Here is a 21,872-nt window from a genome sequence, read left to right as displayed (position 1 = left end):
CAAACAAACTCCCAATGAGTACAAATCATTGTTTAATAAATCAAACAGAATTTCTGCTCCTCTCTGAGTTACACAGTATTGCAAATATTCCTATACATAAAATAGTATCTCAATGACAAGAAGCACCTGATAGGTCAGATATAGAATATATTTATATATATATGTATATTTTTCAGGTATCAAGTGATAAGAAAACAAAGCGTGAACATGATTAGAGACTGATTGCAAACTGGGTGGTGAAAACAAAAGCAAAACTGCAAACAAGACATAATCCATGGCTTCGCCCCAAACTCTACTTATAGTACAGATTCTTACAGCTAACATTGCTGCTACACCTTCATATAAAACACCATAACATGGTCAAGGACAAATATTCTTCAGAAGAACAAGGAGCGAGAAAGAGGGAGGTTAATGTCCTTTAAACGCTTTCAATCATGAACCCCAACTTACGTATCAACATCCTACATTTTGTCTTCTCTCCTGAAATGTAAACTGCAGAGTCATGGTACGCAGGCTGGGGGGGGGGGGGGGGGGGGGGGGGGGGCAGCCAAGTCAACCATTTCAATTTCCCTCAAAGGGGCAAGGCACGTGGTCAAGACAGGAAGGGGGTGGAGCTTCCTGTTAGCTTTTGAGGAAGTGCAGGATGAAAGGGGGCTAGGGAGTGCCAGCAGTGGACATACAGAGGACACACACTCTGGGCTTTGACAACTCTTACAAGACTAGGATTCATAAAAAAGCTCCACTGCTTTCACCAAAGATGTGCTGACTTTTTCAAATCTTAACGGTACTATTTAGAGACAAAACATATTAAAATACCGGGAGGAAAAAAGACAGTAAATCTCTGATTCATTGGCAACGCTGCTTTCAGAAAGGATGGCTTTTTTTCTTTCTGTATAGGAAACAAGTGGATATCTTATCTTTACCACTAATAACATGGAAAATGGTAGAGTATTGATTCAAAATCAACTGTGAGCACAGGCATGTTGGCACCTAAAGCTTTACAACACTTCAGATTAGAGAAACTCAAATCAATGTAGCACTTTTACTTTCCTGTATAAGCTGCAGGCCAGGACAAAGGAAAAGTGTGTGTGTAACAAGTGTGTCTTATTCTGCTATCAATGCAGGCCCTAAAATAAGTGTCAGCTGCTGCACACGCTTATCAACGGTCCATTTACATCTGAGGGCTCTGACGAATGTAACACCATGAGCAGGGACGGTTGGCAAGAGCAGTAAAGCAAGAGATGAGGTAAGAGTGAGAGAAAAGAAAGAAGTGACATTTAAATTAACAGTAGGGAAAAGTATGCAGTGTAAGCAAGAATATTTTGGATGTTGAGTTGGTTTAACTCTTCTTTCTTTGTCGTGCGAGACTGAAGGCTCTCACATGGTAGTGAACTGACTGTGTGCTTCTCTCAGCTTTGCAGCAATCTGTGGATTCAAAAGAAGAAGAAAAAACTAGCATGAATACAAAAGGCAACAAAAAAGAACAGACTGTGACAGACTCCAATTTACTCTGTTAGATGGTCGATTAAAATGCTTTACCGTCTCGTAAAACTTGACTTGCTCTTCCAAGTACAACTGCATGACCCTGTTGTAGTCATAGATACGGTTGCTATGGAAGTGGTTCATCTCAGCTGTGGGAGACGCGGGGGGAAACCAGATGTCAGATACCTGTGACAATAACCTCCAGCGCTTCAGTGATTCTGAGTGAGTGTTACCTTGTAATGCGTACGACATGGTGCTGACGCGCTTAGCCATGGTCACTTTGTCCTGAGGGGTGATCTTACTGGTGGCCACCAGCTTGTCACCCTCCTTCACTTTGTCAATGGCTGCCTGTAAGAATCAAACAAATAAACACAATCTAAGAGTCTTCAGAGACATTGTAGACAAAAGACCATTAAACTTACAAGCTTAAGAAATTAAAAGATAAGTAAAATATAAGTTTTGCATGTTCACTACACTGGTATTTTCTGGACTTGGTTTCACCAGATATTTAAAAATCCGTTACAAATGTTTTACTTATTGAGCTTTTAGCTGATAAACTACTTTCTAAATGAGGGGTGTAGCAAATAAAGTTGCACAGTTTAGAATTAGCCTTACCTAATACACCTTCATAGTGTGTATACAAGCTCCTCTTCTGTACGGTTGTGCAATCAAAAGCAGTACAAAATGTAAACAGGAAGTCATTGAAGCATCATAAGCTTTAACATCACTTCCTCGTATAACAGTTTAGGAGGCAAACAAAATATGAAATGGTCTATTCTTTAAAAATATCTATGACTTTTTCCTCATATATGCATATAATAATATAGATATATTTCTCAAAATCTGGTGCAAATTATAAATATATATATATATTTGTTCTAATGATCCTTATGTGACTTTTTCCCAGCTTACCTTATGGACTCCGATTGTGTCCGGGAAGCATCCAAGAAGACCTTTATATTCATTGTTGGTCTCCATGACAAAGTGGAGGTCTTTCTTGGGCTGTGACGGGAGCAAAGAAAGAGACAACATAAAGATGAATGTAACCATAAATCAAAAACAGGAAATAACATGAAGCCCTGAAAGTGATAAGAAAAAACAGGAAGACGTTATGTCAAAGGAGCAACTTCCCAAATGTTTCAATTTAACAAACCGGCCTCTTGCCTAAAAGAAAGTCAAGTTTAGAATAGAGCAGATTCTCCTTACAAGAACACAAATATTTAGCTAAAATATCCACATTTCTTTCATATGGTAATACGGTTCACCAACTACTTTATTGCCTTTTTCCAGAATTGATCAAGTAAATGCTGTGTGCAGAATTAAAGCAACAGTTACACAGCATTGTTTTACACTTCAATCTCTATCACAGTCCAGATTATCAAAGTCTACTACTGTAGCTAAACTACAACAACTCTACAGCAGATCTGACAAAAGAGTCCGAAGCAACATGAGCTTACCAGATGATTCCTCCCTCTCAAAGCTGCATGGTTATCAAAAAGCCCCACGTTTGATTTTATCACACACCAATCAGACTACATAGAACAGTCTGAAAGCCACAAATAGTGTAGGAACTAGATTTAGGAAACACTGGTCTTTAAGAACAGGACGCTAGGTTAAAGGGGCCATTAAAACGCCACAAACAGGAAGTAAACACTGACCGCAAGCAGGAAATGTTCAGATATTGCGAGATATTATGGTTATTGATAGAGTTAACACAAAACAATGTAGTTGAGAAAGACGCAGAAAGGGAACTCTAAGACCTTTGAGGAAAGAGAGGCCTTTCCTGAGGGGAAAACAAGTGGAATATATTATTCAAGACAGGCAAAGGAAACACAAGATTTCTAATAATAGCACTACGTACCTGCTCTGCTACCATCTGAGCTATCTCTTCGTATGTCTTGCCCGCTGCCGTCATGGCGTCAGTCAGGGTCGACTCGCCTGAAGGGGTTAAAATGTTAAAATGTCATCACCGTGTTTCCTAATAGCATCCGTGTGTCAATTTGTTTCAAAACATACTTCCCTGCCAGGACTTCCTGCACAGTAAACAGTATCTAATTCTGCTTCTACCATTGTGACGATTCCATTTCTTGGGTTCTCATTCAAAGTAGTTGTATTGGTATTTATTGCAGTACCTTGGTATCCACTGCTGGTGAAAACAGAGGAGAGGTTTTGGAAGGCTTTGCCGATTCTCTGGTACTCTTTCGGCAATGCTGTGGAGGTAAATAAACGACAGTGTGAAGGAATTGTGTCTCGAGTTCACAAAATACTCCACACAATGATCCATTGTTAATATAAACAGTAATTAAAGGACAAAATGAATGTTTGGCCTGTGTATGGTAAAACATTTATTTAGCTTCAGTGCAGTGTTTACGTACGGCCTGTACATCTCTTCCAGTGCTCGTTGCCCACGGTGAGGATCTCCTTTACCCCGTCATCCATCGCTTTGGTGAACTTGCTGAACTGCTCACATTTTCTGCTCCCTGTGGACGGGGGACGGGGGCACACTTAATGTCAGTGCTTATTCAGCGCGTTTATTTGACTATTTACAGTGGTTTTAAAGTTTGATTTGAACTCACACTTCAGCAGGATCCAGGTCCGCAGCTTCCGGCTCTATCGTGGTGAAGATCATCACTCCTACCGTCTCATCCTTCTCTGCTTTTCTTTTCCCTGTTTTCCAGTCCTGTACCAAATAATTCCTCATTTTAATTAAAGGTCCCCAATTATACTCTTTTTCATCAATATATTATAGGTCTCGGATATATACTAAACATGTCTCCGAAGTGTTTGACTCGAAACGCCAAACAGATCATCCCATAATCCCCTCTGTTTCAGCCCTGTTTCAAAAGTGCTGATTCTCTGTCTGTTACTTTAGATGAAAATAAGGAGCCCCTCCCCACACCCCTCTGAGAGATATTTGGTTAGAAAGAACACAATGGTGCTCTAGGAGGAGATGCAGGTGATAAGGTGGGGGGGGGGGCTAATGGTTACACAAGCCAAAAAAACATTATGACATCACAAAGTGGCCAAAATCTGATCAACTCATTTTCAGACAGGTTTTTATAGAAATGGATCAGGACAAAAAGTGAGAGAATCTTTTTCCCGGAAAAGTTCAGAATGTCTTTACACAGAGGGGACACATGTTGATGTGTAAAAGACATGAAAAAGTGGATTTTGCATAATACAGTAGGTGACCTTTAAGCAAAAAATAGAATCCCCACTTTGAGTTTCAAGAATTTCAATGAAGGGCCTTTGGATCCTTCAACTATACAATCTTAGAGGTACAGATCTTTTGAGAAATGGAGGAGCAAAGCACACCTTCTCGTCCTTGTAGGTGAGGAAAGTCTGGAACACATCACTGCAGGAAACGACCGGGTGCCTGCACATCCTGGTCATCCAGCCCTGCAACCGCTCCATACGCATCTTAATGAACTCTTCCTCAAACCGCCCTGGAATAGAGGGGAGAAAAGATAAAGATGATTTACTTATGTTGTCGTAAGCAATTTTACTCTTGGTCTCAGTCCCAGAGTCTCTTACCTGTCACCTGCTTGTCGGGTAAAGAGGGGATGGGGATAGCTGACCCAAATTTGTCCAGCAGCCTCTCATACAGCCAATCAAAGTGCTTGTATCTGTGATTGACAGTTCGGTTTGTGGTCTGCAAACCAATAACATAGAGTTAAAGACAATGGTTGGCGTATAAACGTAACTTTTTTCATTATATTAACCATATTTATCCAGCTTATTTCACTGAATATGTAAAAACAATGATTAGATTATACTGGATACTTACATTGGGTATGATTTGGTACTCGATGTAGCTCTTGAGCCCGTACAATTTTGAACCTTTCTTGGGATCAGCCACCACGCAGTCTAGCTGAGTGTCTGGGTAAGACCACACCGGACCCACTTCACCAACCTGAGCAGAAAACAAAAGGTCTAGATACCTGCGACTCTTCATGTAATGGCAGTCAAACATTCCAAGCTATGAGACTAAAGAAACAAATGGTGCTTTTCATGTGTTATGATACAGCATATGGCTTTTAGTTTATTTAGATTTATTTAGCGGTAACCTACATAGATTGGCAGCCTCTCTTTGCTCTTAGTGAGCTGCTTGCACAGGAGGTAGAGCTCTGGACCATTCTTGGAGAAGCCAGGAAACCTGCTCAAAGAGAAAGGAAAGTTTGAATATTCACCATGACGACACTGTTTTGCTGCTTCAATACATTTTGCATAGAGCTCAGGAATCTAAAGCCTTGTGTCTTACTGCTTATTGAGTCTTACTTGTTGAGGGATATTTTCATTGAAGACGCATGCACTCCTCCTCTCTGCATCGCTCCGCCGTCTCCAGATTCGGACTCGGGGTATCCTGTGGTGGACTTGTCATCCCACTCATCGTCCCACTCATCAAACTCCGCTCCTGAGGGCAGATACACGTTGGTTGTGTTTTAGGCACACACAATACAAATTCAATAACCGTACTGTAAAACATGTAAATATACAAGAAGCTAACTAGCAGGAATGGACATTAAAATGTTCCTTCCAGTTTATTAGTCCAATTCTTAAAATCACTGTTGTGTTGGGTAGAGAGAAAATGACACGCTGCAGAATGAGTCTGCTTAATGTTATCTAGATGTAGAATATATTAATGTGATATGGGTTTCTTATTTCATTTCATGAATACTCAGCTTATCGTATCTCTGTGGTCTTGAACATTAAAAAAATGACAAAGATATGTTTCCAGAGGCTATGAATGCAGTTGCACTAGCTCAAAGGCATGCAGCTCTCAACTAAAAGCTATCAGACACACGTAATGTTTGTGATTTAATAACATGCATCACAAGCTAAACTGTAAGCATGTACACTGACCTAAGCTTTAAACCTCCTTTTAAGAACTTTATCCTATCTTCCGTTACTGCTCTCTGTTTTTGGTAGTGCAGACATGCAGTGAGACATTATGAAACCAATCACAACAAAAGTCTGACAAATTCAAAAGGTTTTTCCACAACATGTATCAGAAGAGCAACATAACCTAGTCACACTCCTCAAGTCACAGCTGACACTTTCCAAAATCACAATAAGGTTAATAAAGTGTTAATATCAAAGTACAAATTGATGCCTCACACACACATGCCTTTTAGGGATTCAAATCACTATCAACTATTTGCTGGAAATTCTCTTCATGAGCACTTTTCACCAGTCCACACACACATAAAAAGAAAAGCTTCCAGCAGGCGATGCACGGGATACCTGTGTAATCGATAAGGTAAGGATATGGGTAGATGTCTTTGGCGGGAAAGAAAGGAAGAAAAAAGCCTGTTATTTCTTCTTGTCATTTATTCCACCAGTCAGTTCTATTTCTACAATAACAAGTGGAAAATAAAAAAATTGAAAACGGACAAAAAACTTGTCAAGTAATCTGTCCTTCTGAGTCAGGAGTGAGGTTAACTTTTCCATAGTCTGGCAATAACAGAGTCATGATTTGGTTTCTCTGTCCACGTGTGTCTCTGTGAAGGGAGTGGCTGGAGACAGGCGACATGTCTGGGAGTTAAAGTCACTTTAAATCTGTAAAGAGCTGGATGAAAAGTTTGCATTTTAATAATATATACTGGATGGAACCACCTGGAGTTTTATATCAGAATGTTATCTGTATATTCTCAAGTATTTCACTTAGTATTGGGTTAAGTTGAAGGACAAGAAACAGTAGTGTCCTGAATATAAAGACTCTTCTTTTATATTGCACTTTAGAGAAGGTGATTTTAAGAATCATTTGCCACGACAACTTGACGTTTACTTCCCCATGGGTTTTTATAATCTTCCTAGTTAACATAAAAAGCAAAGCCCCAAGCACATTTGAAAACATCTTCTGTTTGACAAAAAAGACACGTGTTATAGTTGCAGATAATCTCACTGTTCGCAAATATTAACTATAGGATCTCTTGTATTTCCCCCCAAACAAAGACATACAGTATTACCACATCTCTGGGAAACTATGGGACGAAAAATCTAAAAACATCCATAAGGTGTACTTAAACACTGAACAGTGGGGGGTGTAGCCACTTTTATCCAATACAAACATAGTCCTGTACAAAACAATCCACAAGCTACATAATCTAACTGTGCTGTAGTGCAGTACTACACAAGCTTTCTTATTGTTAAGAGTTTTAATTATTATTTGATGAATTTAAGTCAGCAGTAAGTCTTGGCTTTCTATAACAACCATATTGACTACAGCCATATATTATTTCCCCAGAACTACAGTTTAAAATAAAAGTAAGCATAAACTGTTTAACAAGACAATAAAGCTAAGTGTGACCTTCCCATGCATGCAATTACAATAAAAAGCTCAAACCGAAGTTTTAGCACCACAATTTCCGGATCATTATGGCTGTTACCTTAAAAAACCTAGATCAAAATACATTAAAATAATCTTGTTATGCATTAGGGAGTAAACACAGATCAACAGAGAAGAAAGCAGAAGCAGCATAGTCTTAAATTCTTGAAATCATCATTGAGGTTTTAAATAGCAATGCTGAGTAGTTAATGTAATCCCAACCACAAGAATGAAAGTTACCATTTATAAATAGCACAAGCTAATGGGCAGTGGCTTTCCTCTGCTGACATGTGTTGTGTTTTTGACATCCGGCTAATCATGGTTTTCAACTGAAAGCTGTTCTTACCTGGGCCCTGGTACGCCTGAGGGTGGCCCTGTGGTGTGTTGTCCCAAGGCTCTGCAGGGCTCTTCCCAGTCTGGGTGCCCTCTGGATTGGCCGCCCAGTTATTGTTGGAGCCCCCCGAGGGGTCCGCGTTCCACACCGACCAGGGATCATTACCGTTACTCGCCTGCAAGAGACGGAGAGAGAAAATGTGAGGGACGAAAGAATGACAAGCATGAAGAGGGAGAGGGGGGAGCGAACACAGAGGAGGGTCCGGGCAAGTTTAGAGTCTGTTTAATGAGACGCTGACAGAAGTATTTAAACAACATGCTTTGGCCTCTAACAGGGAACATTTTATGAGTTTGTATATTCTGTTGAACACGTGCAGAAACTCTAAAGGCAAAAAGCTGCATACTTGAAAAAAGAAACTCACTCTCGATGTTGAATTTGCATACACACTACCACTCTCAAGTCCTCACACACATTAGTTTGAACAGCGCTTACAAGATGAAAATGCAACTGCATGCCGTGCTTGCGGTGCCGCCATATTGTGAACCACTTTGAGAACTTGTGTGCACAGGCATGCAAACATGTATGTGTGCCCTTTGTAGGTTAATGCTAACAAGCTACTAAGCTGTCTGAACACAGAAATAGTGCAAAGTCACTTAAAAAAAAAAAGACATCATGCACACAGACATACAGAAAAATACTGTAAATAATCAACCATTATTTCCACCACAAAATGCTGCAATGACAAATGAGCACAGAAGAACACAGCATTTTTCAGATTTAGCAGCACCTTTACTGTACACAAATATATCACAATGTAGAGAATATTTCTACGATTTTTCATGATCATCTGGAGGAAATGTTTGTGTTGTGCTCTTATGATTCATCCGTGTGATTCGTCAATTATATGTGAGATACGAAGATCTTTAGGTTTGAGATTCCCTGTAGTGCTGATTCATAATTGACTCAAAGGTAATAATATAAAGGGCGTGGAGATCGATTGGTGGCGTGAGTGTGCACTGTGGAGCAAGGAGAGTGTGAGATCATGCTTATGCAGGCAGTATGAGTGTGGGGGGAGGGGGGGTATCAGACAGGAAGGGGGCTTGGGGGTAAAGGTTTTTTTTCCACCACCCCTACGATGAGGCGGTTACCTCATCAGGGGACGAAAGGTAGGGGGAAACTGGGGTGTCGGGGGTGTCCGGCTGGGGACCTAAGACCCCAGCATCCACCTTGAGGGGAAAAGAAGGTGACATCATCACAAAGCGCCAGCAGGGAAGGGTTACACTCGGCATGGGATGGGTTAACGTGATGCTGGATGTGGATGTGTGAGTTAGGGTGAGAGAGGGAGAGCATGAGGGATAATGGCTGACACATTTCCTGCCTTGACTCAACCTGTGCCCACATTTCTACTGACTCAGCAGTACGCTCACAGTAGTGGAACTTCCTGCCTGTTAAAAAACACATTTCACTAGTTCCACAGTTTTTCACTAGAGCTAAAACTGAGTTATAAATGACATGTACCACAACGATGAATATCTTCCACAGCAGCTGCTCTCACTTCTGCATCTCTGGGGTTCTCACAAGCTGCATGGATGTCAGCAAAACTCTGTCATCACTCACTTCTGCTTTTTCATCACATACACATACATTGATTGAGCGGACAAATAGGCAGGTGATCGTTGACGTATTATCGATGTAAAGGTATTTACGTTAACTTCTCTACTGATGGTGGCTGAAATTAGGGAAGTTACAGTATGGCTGTATCTTAATCTACAACTCTAAATACAGGTCAGAAAATAGCCAAATAGAAACATAGCATTACCTGGTTTTGTGCAGGTGCTGCTGTGGGAGCGTAGGAATCAAAGATGGACAGGTCTTGAGTAACAACCCCAACATTTGGAGTAGGTGCTGGAGGTCCTGCTGCTGGGAACGACGGTACTGCCTTACCACCAAACTACACATTTAAAAAAAAAAAAAAAGATAAAAAGACAGAGGGAGAGTGAGATCCCTTTAGGAAAACACATCAAGATATTCCATAGCGATTTCACGACTTTCAAAGGTACATTCTTCAGTGGTTATGTGATCCCGTCTCATTGGCATTCCCTCGGTTTGCAAACTGGGCTTTATCCAAAATGTGTCATGATAGCAATGGCTGGTGATACTTAAACATACACATCGACATCTGCCAGTAGACCAGTAGAGAGCAGTGACATTAATTGTTTTTCTAGAGAAACAGACTGTGACCTTAGATGAAACATAAACAACAAGTGCAATTGTGATCAGAGTGTTTTTATGAACAGTCTGGGAGCAGCTGGAGAAGTAATTTAAGGTCAGACAAGCACACACATCCACATGAGCGTGTATGCTCAGTAAAGCGGACAGATAATGTCAAACTGTGGCAAACACACATAGTACATTGTTAGATGTTTCAGTGAGGCAAAACTCTTTAACACTAGAACCGCCAGGGGTCGCTGTATACCTAAAACCGCCAACGGGTAAAATGTACCCGCTATTAGAATGCATTGATTTTCAAGGTACAATGTTCTTTTGATTAACACACTAGAACACAGGGTTAACAGTGAGTTGTGATCGCAGTGATGAAACCCATACCAATAGGATCTGTGGACTCTCAGCTTTCATCTGATATCTAGTTTGTGCAGTAGTATAAAAGATCGCTACCGTGAGTTATGTGCAAAGTGTCTCTATCTATAACTATCTATCGATCTATCTCTCTATAAGGAACCGCAGTAAACAACAGGCGTTGCTATAGCAACACGTCATGTTTATGTTTTTGCGCGAGATCAATAGGGCAAAAACCACTGCATCTTCTATAAGGTAAATATTACCCGCTGGCGCTGATGGGTATAAATGGAATTTTTTGAGCCATTTTTTTTAATCTGACTTCATATTGACCATTTTTAACAACAGAGAGTGCTACATAACACACTTTCAGGAAAAGTCACGGACTGGGAGACTTGAATATTTTATTGAAAAAAAGTTACATACAATCAAGAAACAGCTGCGGGTAAAATGTGCCCGTTGGCGGTTCTAGTGTTAAAAGACTTCACAGACTTGACTTTTTAAACCCTCTGTGTCTCTTTTTGAATGTCTTCAGCATGAATCACATCCCCATGATGAGCTCAGAGTCAGTGGACACACAAACCCCCTAATCAGCAAAACCCTGAAGGAGGCATATCCTGTTGTGATTTCGGCTTTGCACAAGAGACAGCCAGCCGTTTACAGTCCAGCACCGCAGATATCTAACAGTGGCATTGATAGGGTGTGCTGTTAAATCCTTGTTTTTACTTTGATATAGAAAGAACACATAGTACACTAAGTGTGTATACCTCGATGTAGTCTTCAGGCACCAGTCCAACCTCCCCTCTGGAGTTCTGTGCTTCAATCCAGCCGCCTCCAATATTCTGAAATAGAGTCAGGCCAAAAAACAGCGTGTTAGAAAAACAGACCTAGAGCAGACAGAAGATGGTATGTTTTTGAATCACATGCAAACAAAAGATCACACTACTGGGAACAATTGGTGATAGCAGAAGACAAAACGTGAAAGCCAACCCCGTTTTGATAAATTAATCATCCACAGAAAGCTTCATTTATAGCTAGACTCATTCAGTTTGATGAAAGGACACATTTCTACGAGTAATGTGTTTCTATGTTTGATCTGCTGCCACAGAAATACTTAGTCATAGTGTATCAAGTATTTGAAATGCATGCAGAAACCCTGTAGAAAGAACATTTCTACAGAAAAACGTTGTAATTTTCTCTTATTTTGTATTGCATTTAAGGAAATAAGGCTGGCCATTACATGTTACAGTACTGACACTTACCTGGTGAACTGAACGAGGATAAATTCCTCCACAATCAGTTTATTTAGAGAAGAGAAAAAACAGTCTGTTTCCTGATACAGTAGATTCTGATTGGCTTAAGAATGACTTTGATTAGAAAACTATGCAGGTCAGCACACAGTGTGTGACCTTTGAACTGTTGTCGGCTGGCCGTAATGACATCATGTTTACTCGCTCTCTTTTTTCCTTCCTCTAAACGCGCTTGTGACACTTCTCGTTTATTTACTATCGGAGATCATGTGAGATGGGCCTTAATAGGATTGTTGGTTTTGAATATTACAGGAGAGTCACATGACCATACAATGCTGAGGTGGCATCATGCAAAGCTACCATAGCTAACTTCAACCACACTTTTAGGTAGAAAAAAAACCCTTAAACTCACAAAAAAATAAAAAGATTAGGAAATGTACTTTCAATCACTATTTTAACTTTTTAAATAAAAAAAACGTTTTATTCTCTTTGTGTCAGCACAGCAGATCCATTCTTTATAATCTGATGAAATAATTTACTATACATCAATAAAAAAGTAAGAATTCTAAATGATGACTGCAAAACAGAAACGTCATTCAAACAAGCTGAATAGAAATAAAAATGACAGCTAAAAACCAGAAGGAAGTTTGAGGCATGCTGGTATAGATTTACCTTGTTAGTGATAGTGAGGGTCTCTCCTTCTTTCACCGTCAACTCGTTGTTTCCGACCTCAGCAGAGAAGTCATATAAAACTTGTGCCTGAACACAATCAAGAATAAACATGCAATACTTAATAATAATTGATGAACATATATTTTCATGTACACACAAACACACCTTATACCACCCTCTGGATATTAACTCTTGCAGTTAAATTAGGGTAGGGAAACATGTCAAACAAGTTTTTCTACACGTGTTATGATGATTCTTAACACCAGTATGAGCCAAAAACAAGGTCAGAACCATCACATTACCTACAGTTAACACATGAGCCTCCCACATGGGGGGGGGGGGGGGACTATGCATTTTATTTACTTGGTTTTTCCGCATCTTAGTTGATTTTTAAGTAACCCCACTCATATGATTTTTTTTTTAATGAATTATGATTGTAGTTCACATACACAAACTGTAGTTTTGAGTATAGACATTTTGGGTGAATATGTTTTCAAAAGATTGTTTGTATATAGATCCTGGAGACTAGACTCGTATTTTCTTTATTTTCTTTAAATGTTTTGTTTGTAGTGGGATGCTTATGTTTAGTTGGTAGGAACCTAGTAGCACAAACACAAAGTTGTAATCTCAGACCCACCCACCGATTTACTGTATTATAACAGCAATAACAGCAATATGCCTACTCATATTAGTTAGGAAAATGTATTGATACTCCTAAAACTAACTTTATTATGTTTAATACACTGCAATTAATGGTAAAGAAGATCAAATATCACTGAATACCGCACTGAATGAACGTAGCCATACAGACTCTAAAGACAACATTTCCCAGCATTCCACGGGGCAAGAAATGACCCGCACTGGAAAGGTAGTAAAATGTCACAAGACACTTTCTTTAATGAGGCACATTTTCCATGTAGTATAGCAAAAACATTTGTATCACATTTACTGCATACAGATGTGTCGTAAGTGTTCATTACACGATACTTCACCAAAGTATTGACTCTTTGTAGCTTATCGAGTGAAGTGTACACTGTAAACCCAATGTGAGAAACTACAACTCTGTGCTTCAACAAGTCCACACAGTCCGCATTATTCGCAAAAATACAGCTGTCAGGGGAAGCTTGGGCAGACAATACACCCGGGTTGACGTTTAAACAGCCCAGAAAAGTTGTCAGACGTACCTTAAGCGCCATTGTCGAAGCATTGATCAATCATTACAAAACAGGCCCTGCGGTTTTCAGGTTTTCCAATCCTCAGCTGGACATTTCCCCCCGCTGCTTTTCAACTAAAGGAGACGAAACGGTATTTCCTCCCGGTGAATATCCGCCGCAAAACACAGACTTCAACACATTACTAAAAACTGTTTGTTGATTAAAAACTCAAAAATCCTTGAAAAGGCGGAAGGAAAGCACCAGTTAGTGTAGCTTCAAGTTTGAAGCGCGCACAGAGCTGCTGACAGTGCGGAGGGAGTGACCTGCAGCACCGAGAGAAACCGGAAAGGTAGGGTCGCTCCGTCCGACATGGCCCTTCAAGACATGACTACAACATTTAGTTTTCAAATAGAAAATACAACCAGAAATAAAATACAGATAAGTAATAAAGAAAACACGATAACTAAATAATATGTATTGAAAATGGTTGATGTTAAAACCACAAAAAATCAACTTAAAAAATAAGAATAACACAAATGAATAGGACCTATTGTTTATTATAATAATTATTATTATTATTATTATAATAATAATTGTCATTAATTAGCCTATAACTATAGCCAAATGATTCCAGCTAAATGTTTTACTTAACATTTGGTATTATAATGTCTTCTTTTATTAGTTCATATTTTATTTTCCAAGATATTTCAACAATGTTCATACTTTCTGACTACATTATGTTAAATAGATTTGTTTCTGAGTCCAAGAAATGGTCCCAGTGGTATTTGTGTAATCTTAAAACAGCAACTAGTGAGTTTTCTGACATTGTTGTTGACAGATCACAGCTGGCTCACAGGCTGAAAGGGAGGGACCCTGAACTCATTTATTGTGCTGCAGTCGGCCTCTGCTGGCCTCAATGTGCTATTACATTTCAAGCAGGGTCTCCCAATGACTTCACTGTGGTCAGGATCAGAAAGGCCCACATAGCCTTTTGTACATGCATCAGATTCTATACTGTTCAAAGTGTTGGACCTCACATTGAAAGATGAAGCAACAATAGCAGTGAAATGTTCTCTGTTTATTCGGTGCAGCTCACATGTTTATATCTCTTTGCTGTATACTGCAAAAATTAAAAAGGCTTGATTGTTTAGAAAATTGCAGGTGCAAACAGGTTTAAATGCCATGGAATAGACATTTTAGAGTTGATACAGAGTCTTGACGAGACGAAAGTTGATGAATAAAGGCCAACAGCTTTTACATTTCAAGTTGCAGCCTTGTAAGTAATTGACATGTTAATGTAAAAGCACTGAAGCAGTTGAGCTTTCAGATAGGGGTATAAAAAGCAATTGAAATGTAACAATGACTCACCTGGAGTGTCCGCTGGTATGTGTAACCTTGTCTTTGGCCAAAATAAGTGAAGGTATAACTTTCATTCCTGCTACTTCTTCGTGACCTTCTCATATTTCAAACACCTGTGTGGTCTCATGTGTCTCTATGTGTAAGAACCGGTGGAACGGGTTGAGGAGCTTAGAGGGGATGCAGTAAGGAGGTAAGGTCTGCTGCCCACCTGACCACAGCCCGTTGAGAGTCACAGATTTTCCAACCTCTGACATGAAATGCAGTCAACTTGCAGATCTGACACTGAGAATAAACTATACAAAAATAAATATATAGCCCAACAACCAGAAAAAGGTCAGAGCCAACGTGTCATTTTTGTTCACAAGGGCAAATGCAAAATGACAGAGTATTTTTTCCCCGTATCACTTGAGTTCATCTAGCAGCGCAGGTGTGTCGAGGGAGGAGGAGGAGGGTAGGAGGGGATTTTGGCAGCTCTACACAGACTGTGAGCTCAGTTTGAAGATTTCCAACTTCACAGAGACATCATGCATTCTCTGCTTCCTTTCCTCTACCTGTTCTCGGCTTGGACAAAAGGAGCATGGGCTGCGGACCCCACCATGCCCTTCATGGAGTACCTGGATGAAAAACATATGGTCTGCCTAATGTGGGGCTTTGATAACCTGAAAGGAAACATCACATTCAAGCTGGAGGTCAACACAACAGGTTGGGTGGGCTTTGGATTTAGTCCGAATGGAGGCATGAAGGGGGCAGACATGGTCATAGGGGGAGTTGGGCCCGATGGAAGTTACTTCACAGTAAGTCATTATTAGATATTAACATGTGAAGTTTTTTTTTTCATTTTCATACGTATTACAGGCAAAATATGTGTTGGATAGCAAGCACAACATAATATCTTTCTGCTGTGTGAAAGTTGTGCATTTTTTGTCCATTAGGATCGACATGCATTGGGAAAGTTTGAGCCCTTGGTGGACGAGCAGCAAAGCTACACTCTCCTCTCTATGAATGAAAAAGATGGCCAAACCATCATGTCCTTTCGGAGGTCCATTCAGTCGTGTGATAAGGAGGACTTCCTTATTACTGTAAGTACATTCGGATATTTTGTCTTTCATCTTACAGTAAATATATTCTGCATGTGTGGTATTTAGTATTGGCTATGAGGTTGGGATATAGTAAACTCACAACACAAATTGACCGTGGTGACTCTCCATTATCAGGATTTGGAGATAAAAAAAAGGTCAGCCCATAAAACTTTATAAAGTGCAAAAGATGTAAGAATGTTGAGGTACCCCATCGCAAATGCTGCTCTTTCCATGGGAACAACACATGCTGCATTACTCTCCAGGTCATTGTTACTATAACTTAGCCTTTGATTGTTGTTTTACACATTAGAGCTTCATTTCAAACCTTTATTTATACAGATAAATCCCATTGAGATCATTGATCTCTTTTTCAAGGGAGACCTGCTCAAGTAGTTCCACATGAAACATAACAACATAAATAGAACAACAAAAGGACATCATACAGCATCATTTACATAATTATCCACATAAACAGGTACCAATAGCTTCCGATTGACTAGCATCCAACCGAGCTTTAAAAACATTTAGTGGCACCAGATTGTTCAGTTTCCATTTAATTTGCAGGCTATTCCAAGACAGTGGAGCTGCGCATCTAAAAGCTGTCTTCCCTAAGACAGTCCTAGCAGTTGGCACATTTAATAAAACCACAGCATTTGATCTCAGGCAGTAGCCACTTACAATTCTCCGTGAGATCAGGGAGCAGATATAAGATGGAAGTTTCCCTAACATGGCTTTGTATATAAAAATGTACCAGTGACTGAGCCTCCGTACAGTTAGTGAAAGCAAACCAGCCCTTGCATACAGGGTACAGTGATGGGTTAATGCTTTACAGTTTGTCACAAATCTCAGTGCACTGTGATACGCAGCATCTAACTTGACCAGGCAATTGGCAGGTGCATTCATCAACCTGAGCTTAAAGCTCAGGTTTCCTGCTAGTATCCATCTTACCTGTGTCATAGGATTTCTTTTGTTAGGTTCACCTGAATCTTTGTCAACAACTTGAAGAAGCATTGAATTGAATGTTTTCAGATATGAAGACAATGGCAACAAAAGAAAAAGGAGCTGAAGATTTTGTTTTGCGTTGAAAGTACTACACAACTTTGGTGATAAACCTTGTTGTGTGTGTTGACATATCCTTGTTAAATACAAGGTTGCAACATCGATCTTGTGGATCAGTTTTCCACTGAATTACACCCCTTTTATGTTGCTGCTTTTGTAGCGTATCATATTTGTTGACTAAGACTGTTCTCTCTTTTACAGGCTCAACCTATTAAACTGATTTACGCCTACGGATTAACAGACGAAATAAAATACCACAGGGACAATAGAGGCACAAAGGAGGTCAACCTGCTGGAATATATGCCCAGGACGACCTCAACCAATCTCAACTTCCTCAGCGCCACAATGGACAATGTACGAATCATTTTGAAATGTGATGACAATGATACACAATGCTTACTTGTGGGACCATTTGTGGATTTTCTTAATTATTTGTATTGCCCTTTCAAGTAATCATCCATCTATCTATCTATCTATCTATCTATCTATCTATCTATCTATCTATCTATCTATCTATCTATCTATCTATCTATCTATCTATCTATCTATCTATCTATCTATCTATCTATCTATCTATCTATCTATCTGTCTATCTATCTATCTATCTATCTATCTATCTATCTATCTATCTATCTATCTATCTATCTATCTATCTATCTATCTATCTATCTATCTATCTATCTATCTATCTATCTATCTATCTATCTATCTATCTATCTATCTATCTATCTATCTATCTATCTATCTATCTATCTATCTATCTATCTATCTATCTATCTATCTATCTATCTATCTATCTATCTATCTATCTATCTTGCCTTTTTACTTTATTGTTTTATCAGATCACTGTCCCGGCTTACCGTACCTACTACTACTGCAAGTACATGAAGTTGAACTTAACTACAAAACATCATATATATATGGTAATCATCCTTTCTTTTTGTCATCACACCCATCAACTGTCAGGTTTTGTTTGGATTAAAGTTCAATAGCAAAACAAGTCTTACATACGTATACAATGAAAATACTGAATTGATAATATAAGCAAGTGTCTTTTATTAATCTCTAACAATGGGAAACGTGACTAATCCTTCTCCCAAAACAAAATAGACTACAACCATCATGGTCTTTTTAAATATTTCATCCTTCATTTGCTGCTCTCTTACTCTTCTAATTCTTCCTCAGATTGAACCTGTGATCGAGCAGATTGACATCGTGCATCACATGCTGCTGTACCGCTGCCCCTCCTTTGTGACGGAGGAGGACGACAGGCCGTGCTACATGGGCGACATGGGAGATACCTGCTTTGGGGTGGTGGCTGCATGGGCCGTGGGAGGAGGGGTGAGAAAGCATCAAGGGTCTCTCTATGAATGCTTAAATGCTTGTCAGTGTTTTGTGTGTGCAAAGTGATTCACGTTGTTTTCCTGAAACCCTCAGGTATTTGAGCTTCCAGAAAATGTTGGTATTCCGATTGGAGGTGCGGACAGTGGTACCATGTATAGACTGGAAATCCACTACAATAACCCAAGAAAAGAAGCGGGTACAGTAGATCATTTTTACTCTGTCTATCTTTAAAGACTGAGTGAAAATGTAAAAATGTTTTTCTCAACAATGTTTTTGTAAAGTTTTATATAATGTCGTGGACATCATATCCACAAAGGCATGATTTGGCATTAATAAGAAAAAAAACGTTTAATTATTTGTCATTTGCTGACTATTGGACACAAATATAAATCTGCTGCGTGCCTTGACTCCTCTTCATCGGCTATTCAAGCTATTTTCTCATAACATTGTGTGTTTGGGTGACACCCCATTTGGAAAAGACAAGATGTGTTCTGTAGGTCAACACCCTTATGTGTGTTACATCACTAGAAGCGCAGGATGTACGTACGTTTTACTCTACATCAGGACTTAAACAAACTGCATGCATAATGAAACAAAAATGAAATTCCAGGAATATATATATTGCCTTACATCGTTGTTTCACTGAACTGAATATATGTCTTTTTTATTAGTCTGTCTTTATCACAATACTAAGATTTAACATGTCTATATCCTGTCTCCCTCTCTCTGTTTAGGTAGGACAGACAGTTCAGGACTGAGACTGCACTATACCGCCCAGCTCCGGCAGCACGATGCGGGCATCATGACCACAGGTGTTTCCCCATGGACATCTTTGGCCTACAATATCCCTCCAAAAGCCCCTGAATTTCACACCTACGGCGTGTGTAATACCACACTCTTTTCAGAGGTATGGAATTATTCAGTATGGATTTCATGGAACTGAGACAAGTAAAGACTTGTTTATGAACGTATCCATAATAGTGTCTACTCTCCAACCTCAGCTTCTGAATCCTGTGCCTGAACTGCAATTATTTGCCATGATGCTGCACACTCACTTAGCTGGGAGGAAAATCAGAGTTGTCCACTACAGGTAGGAAAGAGAGATAAGGATATGCTTTATGTCAGTTAATATTAAAGTTTAACAAAAAAAGAAACATTTATTTTTACAGTACCAAATCCAGTATAATTGTTGGTTTCTATAAAGTATTATCTAGGGTAGTTGTGATTTGAAATCAAATCAAGTTTTGGTGCAGATTATACATTCTACTATTGTTTTCTTGTACAAATATTAACACTTTAGGAATGGAACACAGACAGGCTTCTTGGCCTTGGATGAAGACTATGACTTTGGGTTGCAGCAGACAGTCAATTTGGGGCACATCACAACCGTGAAGCAGGTAAGTCTCTTTGCCTTAATGCACAGATGCGATGCCCATGTGTTGCACGACCATTTTTAAATAAGTTATTAGTTGTTAAAGTTAAAAACGATGATGTATGATGCCACATTTCTGTTCTTCCACTACAGGGTGATGAGATTGCAGTGGAGTGCACCTACGATACTTCCGATCGCACCAATGTCTCTATTGTGCGTAAATACAGTAGATACAGTCTGCTTTAAATTAAATCAGTATCATCAGAGACATATAAAGGAAAACATAGTAACATAAAGACTTGTTTTGAAACAAATAAGAAGTAATATATTTCATGTATCTATTTGGAACTGTTACTACAAACCTTATAGTGGGCACCTTAACATGAACACAAAAAGAAATGTTCCTTTCTTTACAGGTAAATTACATCACAATTTTGAAGAAAAATAAAAACTGCTCAGAAGACAATACAACTCATACATCTAAATGATTGGAGTGCATGGCTGTCATAGCATACACTGTTTGAAATCCATTTGCTTGTAAAGAGAGAAACTCATGTCTCTGCCATGTTTCACGTTTTCCACGCTCAGATGGGGTTAGGATCTACTGACGAGATCTGCCTGGCCTTCCTATACTACTACCCTGCAATCAACATCACCTCATGTGTTAGCCACCCAAACACAGGGTACAGTATCTATCTATAAGCTAAGACCTGATGCACTGATTCACTTAATAGTTCTGGTTATAAAACAGCTTACATGCATATCGACCTTGAACTATTTGTTTCGATCAGATGTATTTCATTATGCTGTTTTGAAGTAGCTGTGCACTCATTTCATACAGCATGTCTGAGAACAGCACAACTTCAGACCAAAATACGATTGCTGAGCAGGAAAGTTTAATGAAGAACCTCCCACAAATTCAGTATGCCTTCGATGACAAAGTAAGTAACAGTCTGAATTGTTTGACAGGGTATTTTCTTTTTTTTTACTTGAAGAATTTCTGTTTTCCTCCTCAGTCTGTCATTGCTTCCACCAAATATTATAAAATAAAAAGTTATTTATATCTTAAACCATCTGGGTTGTTTTTTTTACAGCACAACTACTCAGTGAACGCACATGGCACAGTCAGGGATATGATGGAGACATCTGTCACCTGTGAGACTAGCAACGCGGCCAATGGACTCAGCACCTCCTGTAAAATGAAGCCGGCAGGAATCATACTTGTGTTACTCTACATTGCAATAATGTAACATGGTTGTAGGAGCAACAGTAACCATTGACATCTTAATAAAGGAAGGCACAGTTGATCAAATCTATATTGTTTCAAACTTTAAAGAAGATTGTGTATTCAGATGTCCTCCTTTTATTTTTGTATTGTATATGTTTAGTTTTATATATTGATTATTAGTCAATGATGAACTGTCAAATTGTTTAGCAATTGACATATTGATTTTCATATTGCGATTTACTGTCTCACTGTTTCTTTAAACCCTGTTTCATAAAATACAGAAATACCTGCCTGGGACCAATTAACTACACACTCAATTTGTAAAGTAAAATGTTCCACTACCTACTTAAATGCATACTATACCAAGAAGTAACTGGAAGGAATTCAGCAATCAGTCATTGTTGAATATATATTTCCCATTTAGTATGCATATGCCATGATTGTGCATGTAAATATCATGTCGGTTTTCATGTATTGTGTTATTTGTAATGCACTGTAAGCCTGAATGCTGATTTGTATAGTTTACAGTTATGTAAAAGAGCATTTGATCATTTCTCAATAAAAATTAACAATCTTTAAGTGGATGCATGTAGTTACACAGACTTTCCTCCAGGGGGAGCTCTAACACACTATG

General features: G+C 39.2%; 2 protein-coding genes across 2 annotated transcripts; one reads left to right on the top strand and one right to left on the bottom strand.

Annotated features, from left to right (window-relative positions):
* Window positions 1-14: 14 nt before the first annotated feature.
* Window positions 15-14,135, bottom strand: snx9b (sorting nexin 9b). The gene is made up of 19 exons (XM_034197683.1): window positions 13,828-14,135; window positions 12,644-12,730; window positions 11,489-11,563; window positions 9,964-10,095; window positions 9,293-9,370; window positions 8,157-8,319; window positions 5,761-5,896; window positions 5,554-5,641; window positions 5,270-5,395; window positions 5,017-5,134; window positions 4,798-4,928; window positions 4,059-4,162; window positions 3,858-3,958; window positions 3,615-3,692; window positions 3,344-3,420; window positions 2,395-2,484; window positions 1,716-1,830; window positions 1,540-1,631; window positions 15-1,425 (listed from the first exon to the last, which is right to left on the bottom strand). Exons 1-19 carry the CDS (start codon window positions 13,837-13,839, stop codon window positions 1,378-1,380), a joined length of 1,851 nt encoding a protein of 616 aa, XP_034053574.1. The 5' UTR covers window positions 13,840-14,135; the 3' UTR covers window positions 15-1,377.
* A 1,153-nt stretch (window positions 14,136-15,288) lies between these two features.
* moxd1l (monooxygenase, DBH-like 1, like) lies at window positions 15,289-21,817 on the top strand. Its single transcript, XM_034197679.1, has 13 exons — window positions 15,289-15,950; window positions 16,089-16,235; window positions 17,496-17,648; window positions 18,137-18,217; window positions 18,480-18,635; window positions 18,732-18,834; window positions 19,373-19,545; window positions 19,640-19,728; window positions 19,939-20,035; window positions 20,164-20,223; window positions 20,599-20,693; window positions 20,852-20,951; window positions 21,105-21,817. Exons 1-13 carry the CDS (start codon window positions 15,681-15,683, stop codon window positions 21,258-21,260), a joined length of 1,680 nt encoding a protein of 559 aa, XP_034053570.1. The 5' UTR covers window positions 15,289-15,680; the 3' UTR covers window positions 21,261-21,817.
* Window positions 21,818-21,872: the final 55 nt, after the last annotated feature.

The sequence above is a fragment of the Gymnodraco acuticeps genome, unplaced genomic scaffold, assembly GCF_902827175.1.
Source record: "Gymnodraco acuticeps unplaced genomic scaffold, fGymAcu1.1, whole genome shotgun sequence".
Lineage (NCBI taxonomy): Eukaryota > Metazoa > Chordata > Actinopteri > Perciformes > Bathydraconidae > Gymnodraco > Gymnodraco acuticeps.
Note: the sequence above shows the minus strand (reverse complement) of the source record. Positions and strands in the feature narration are given on the sequence as shown.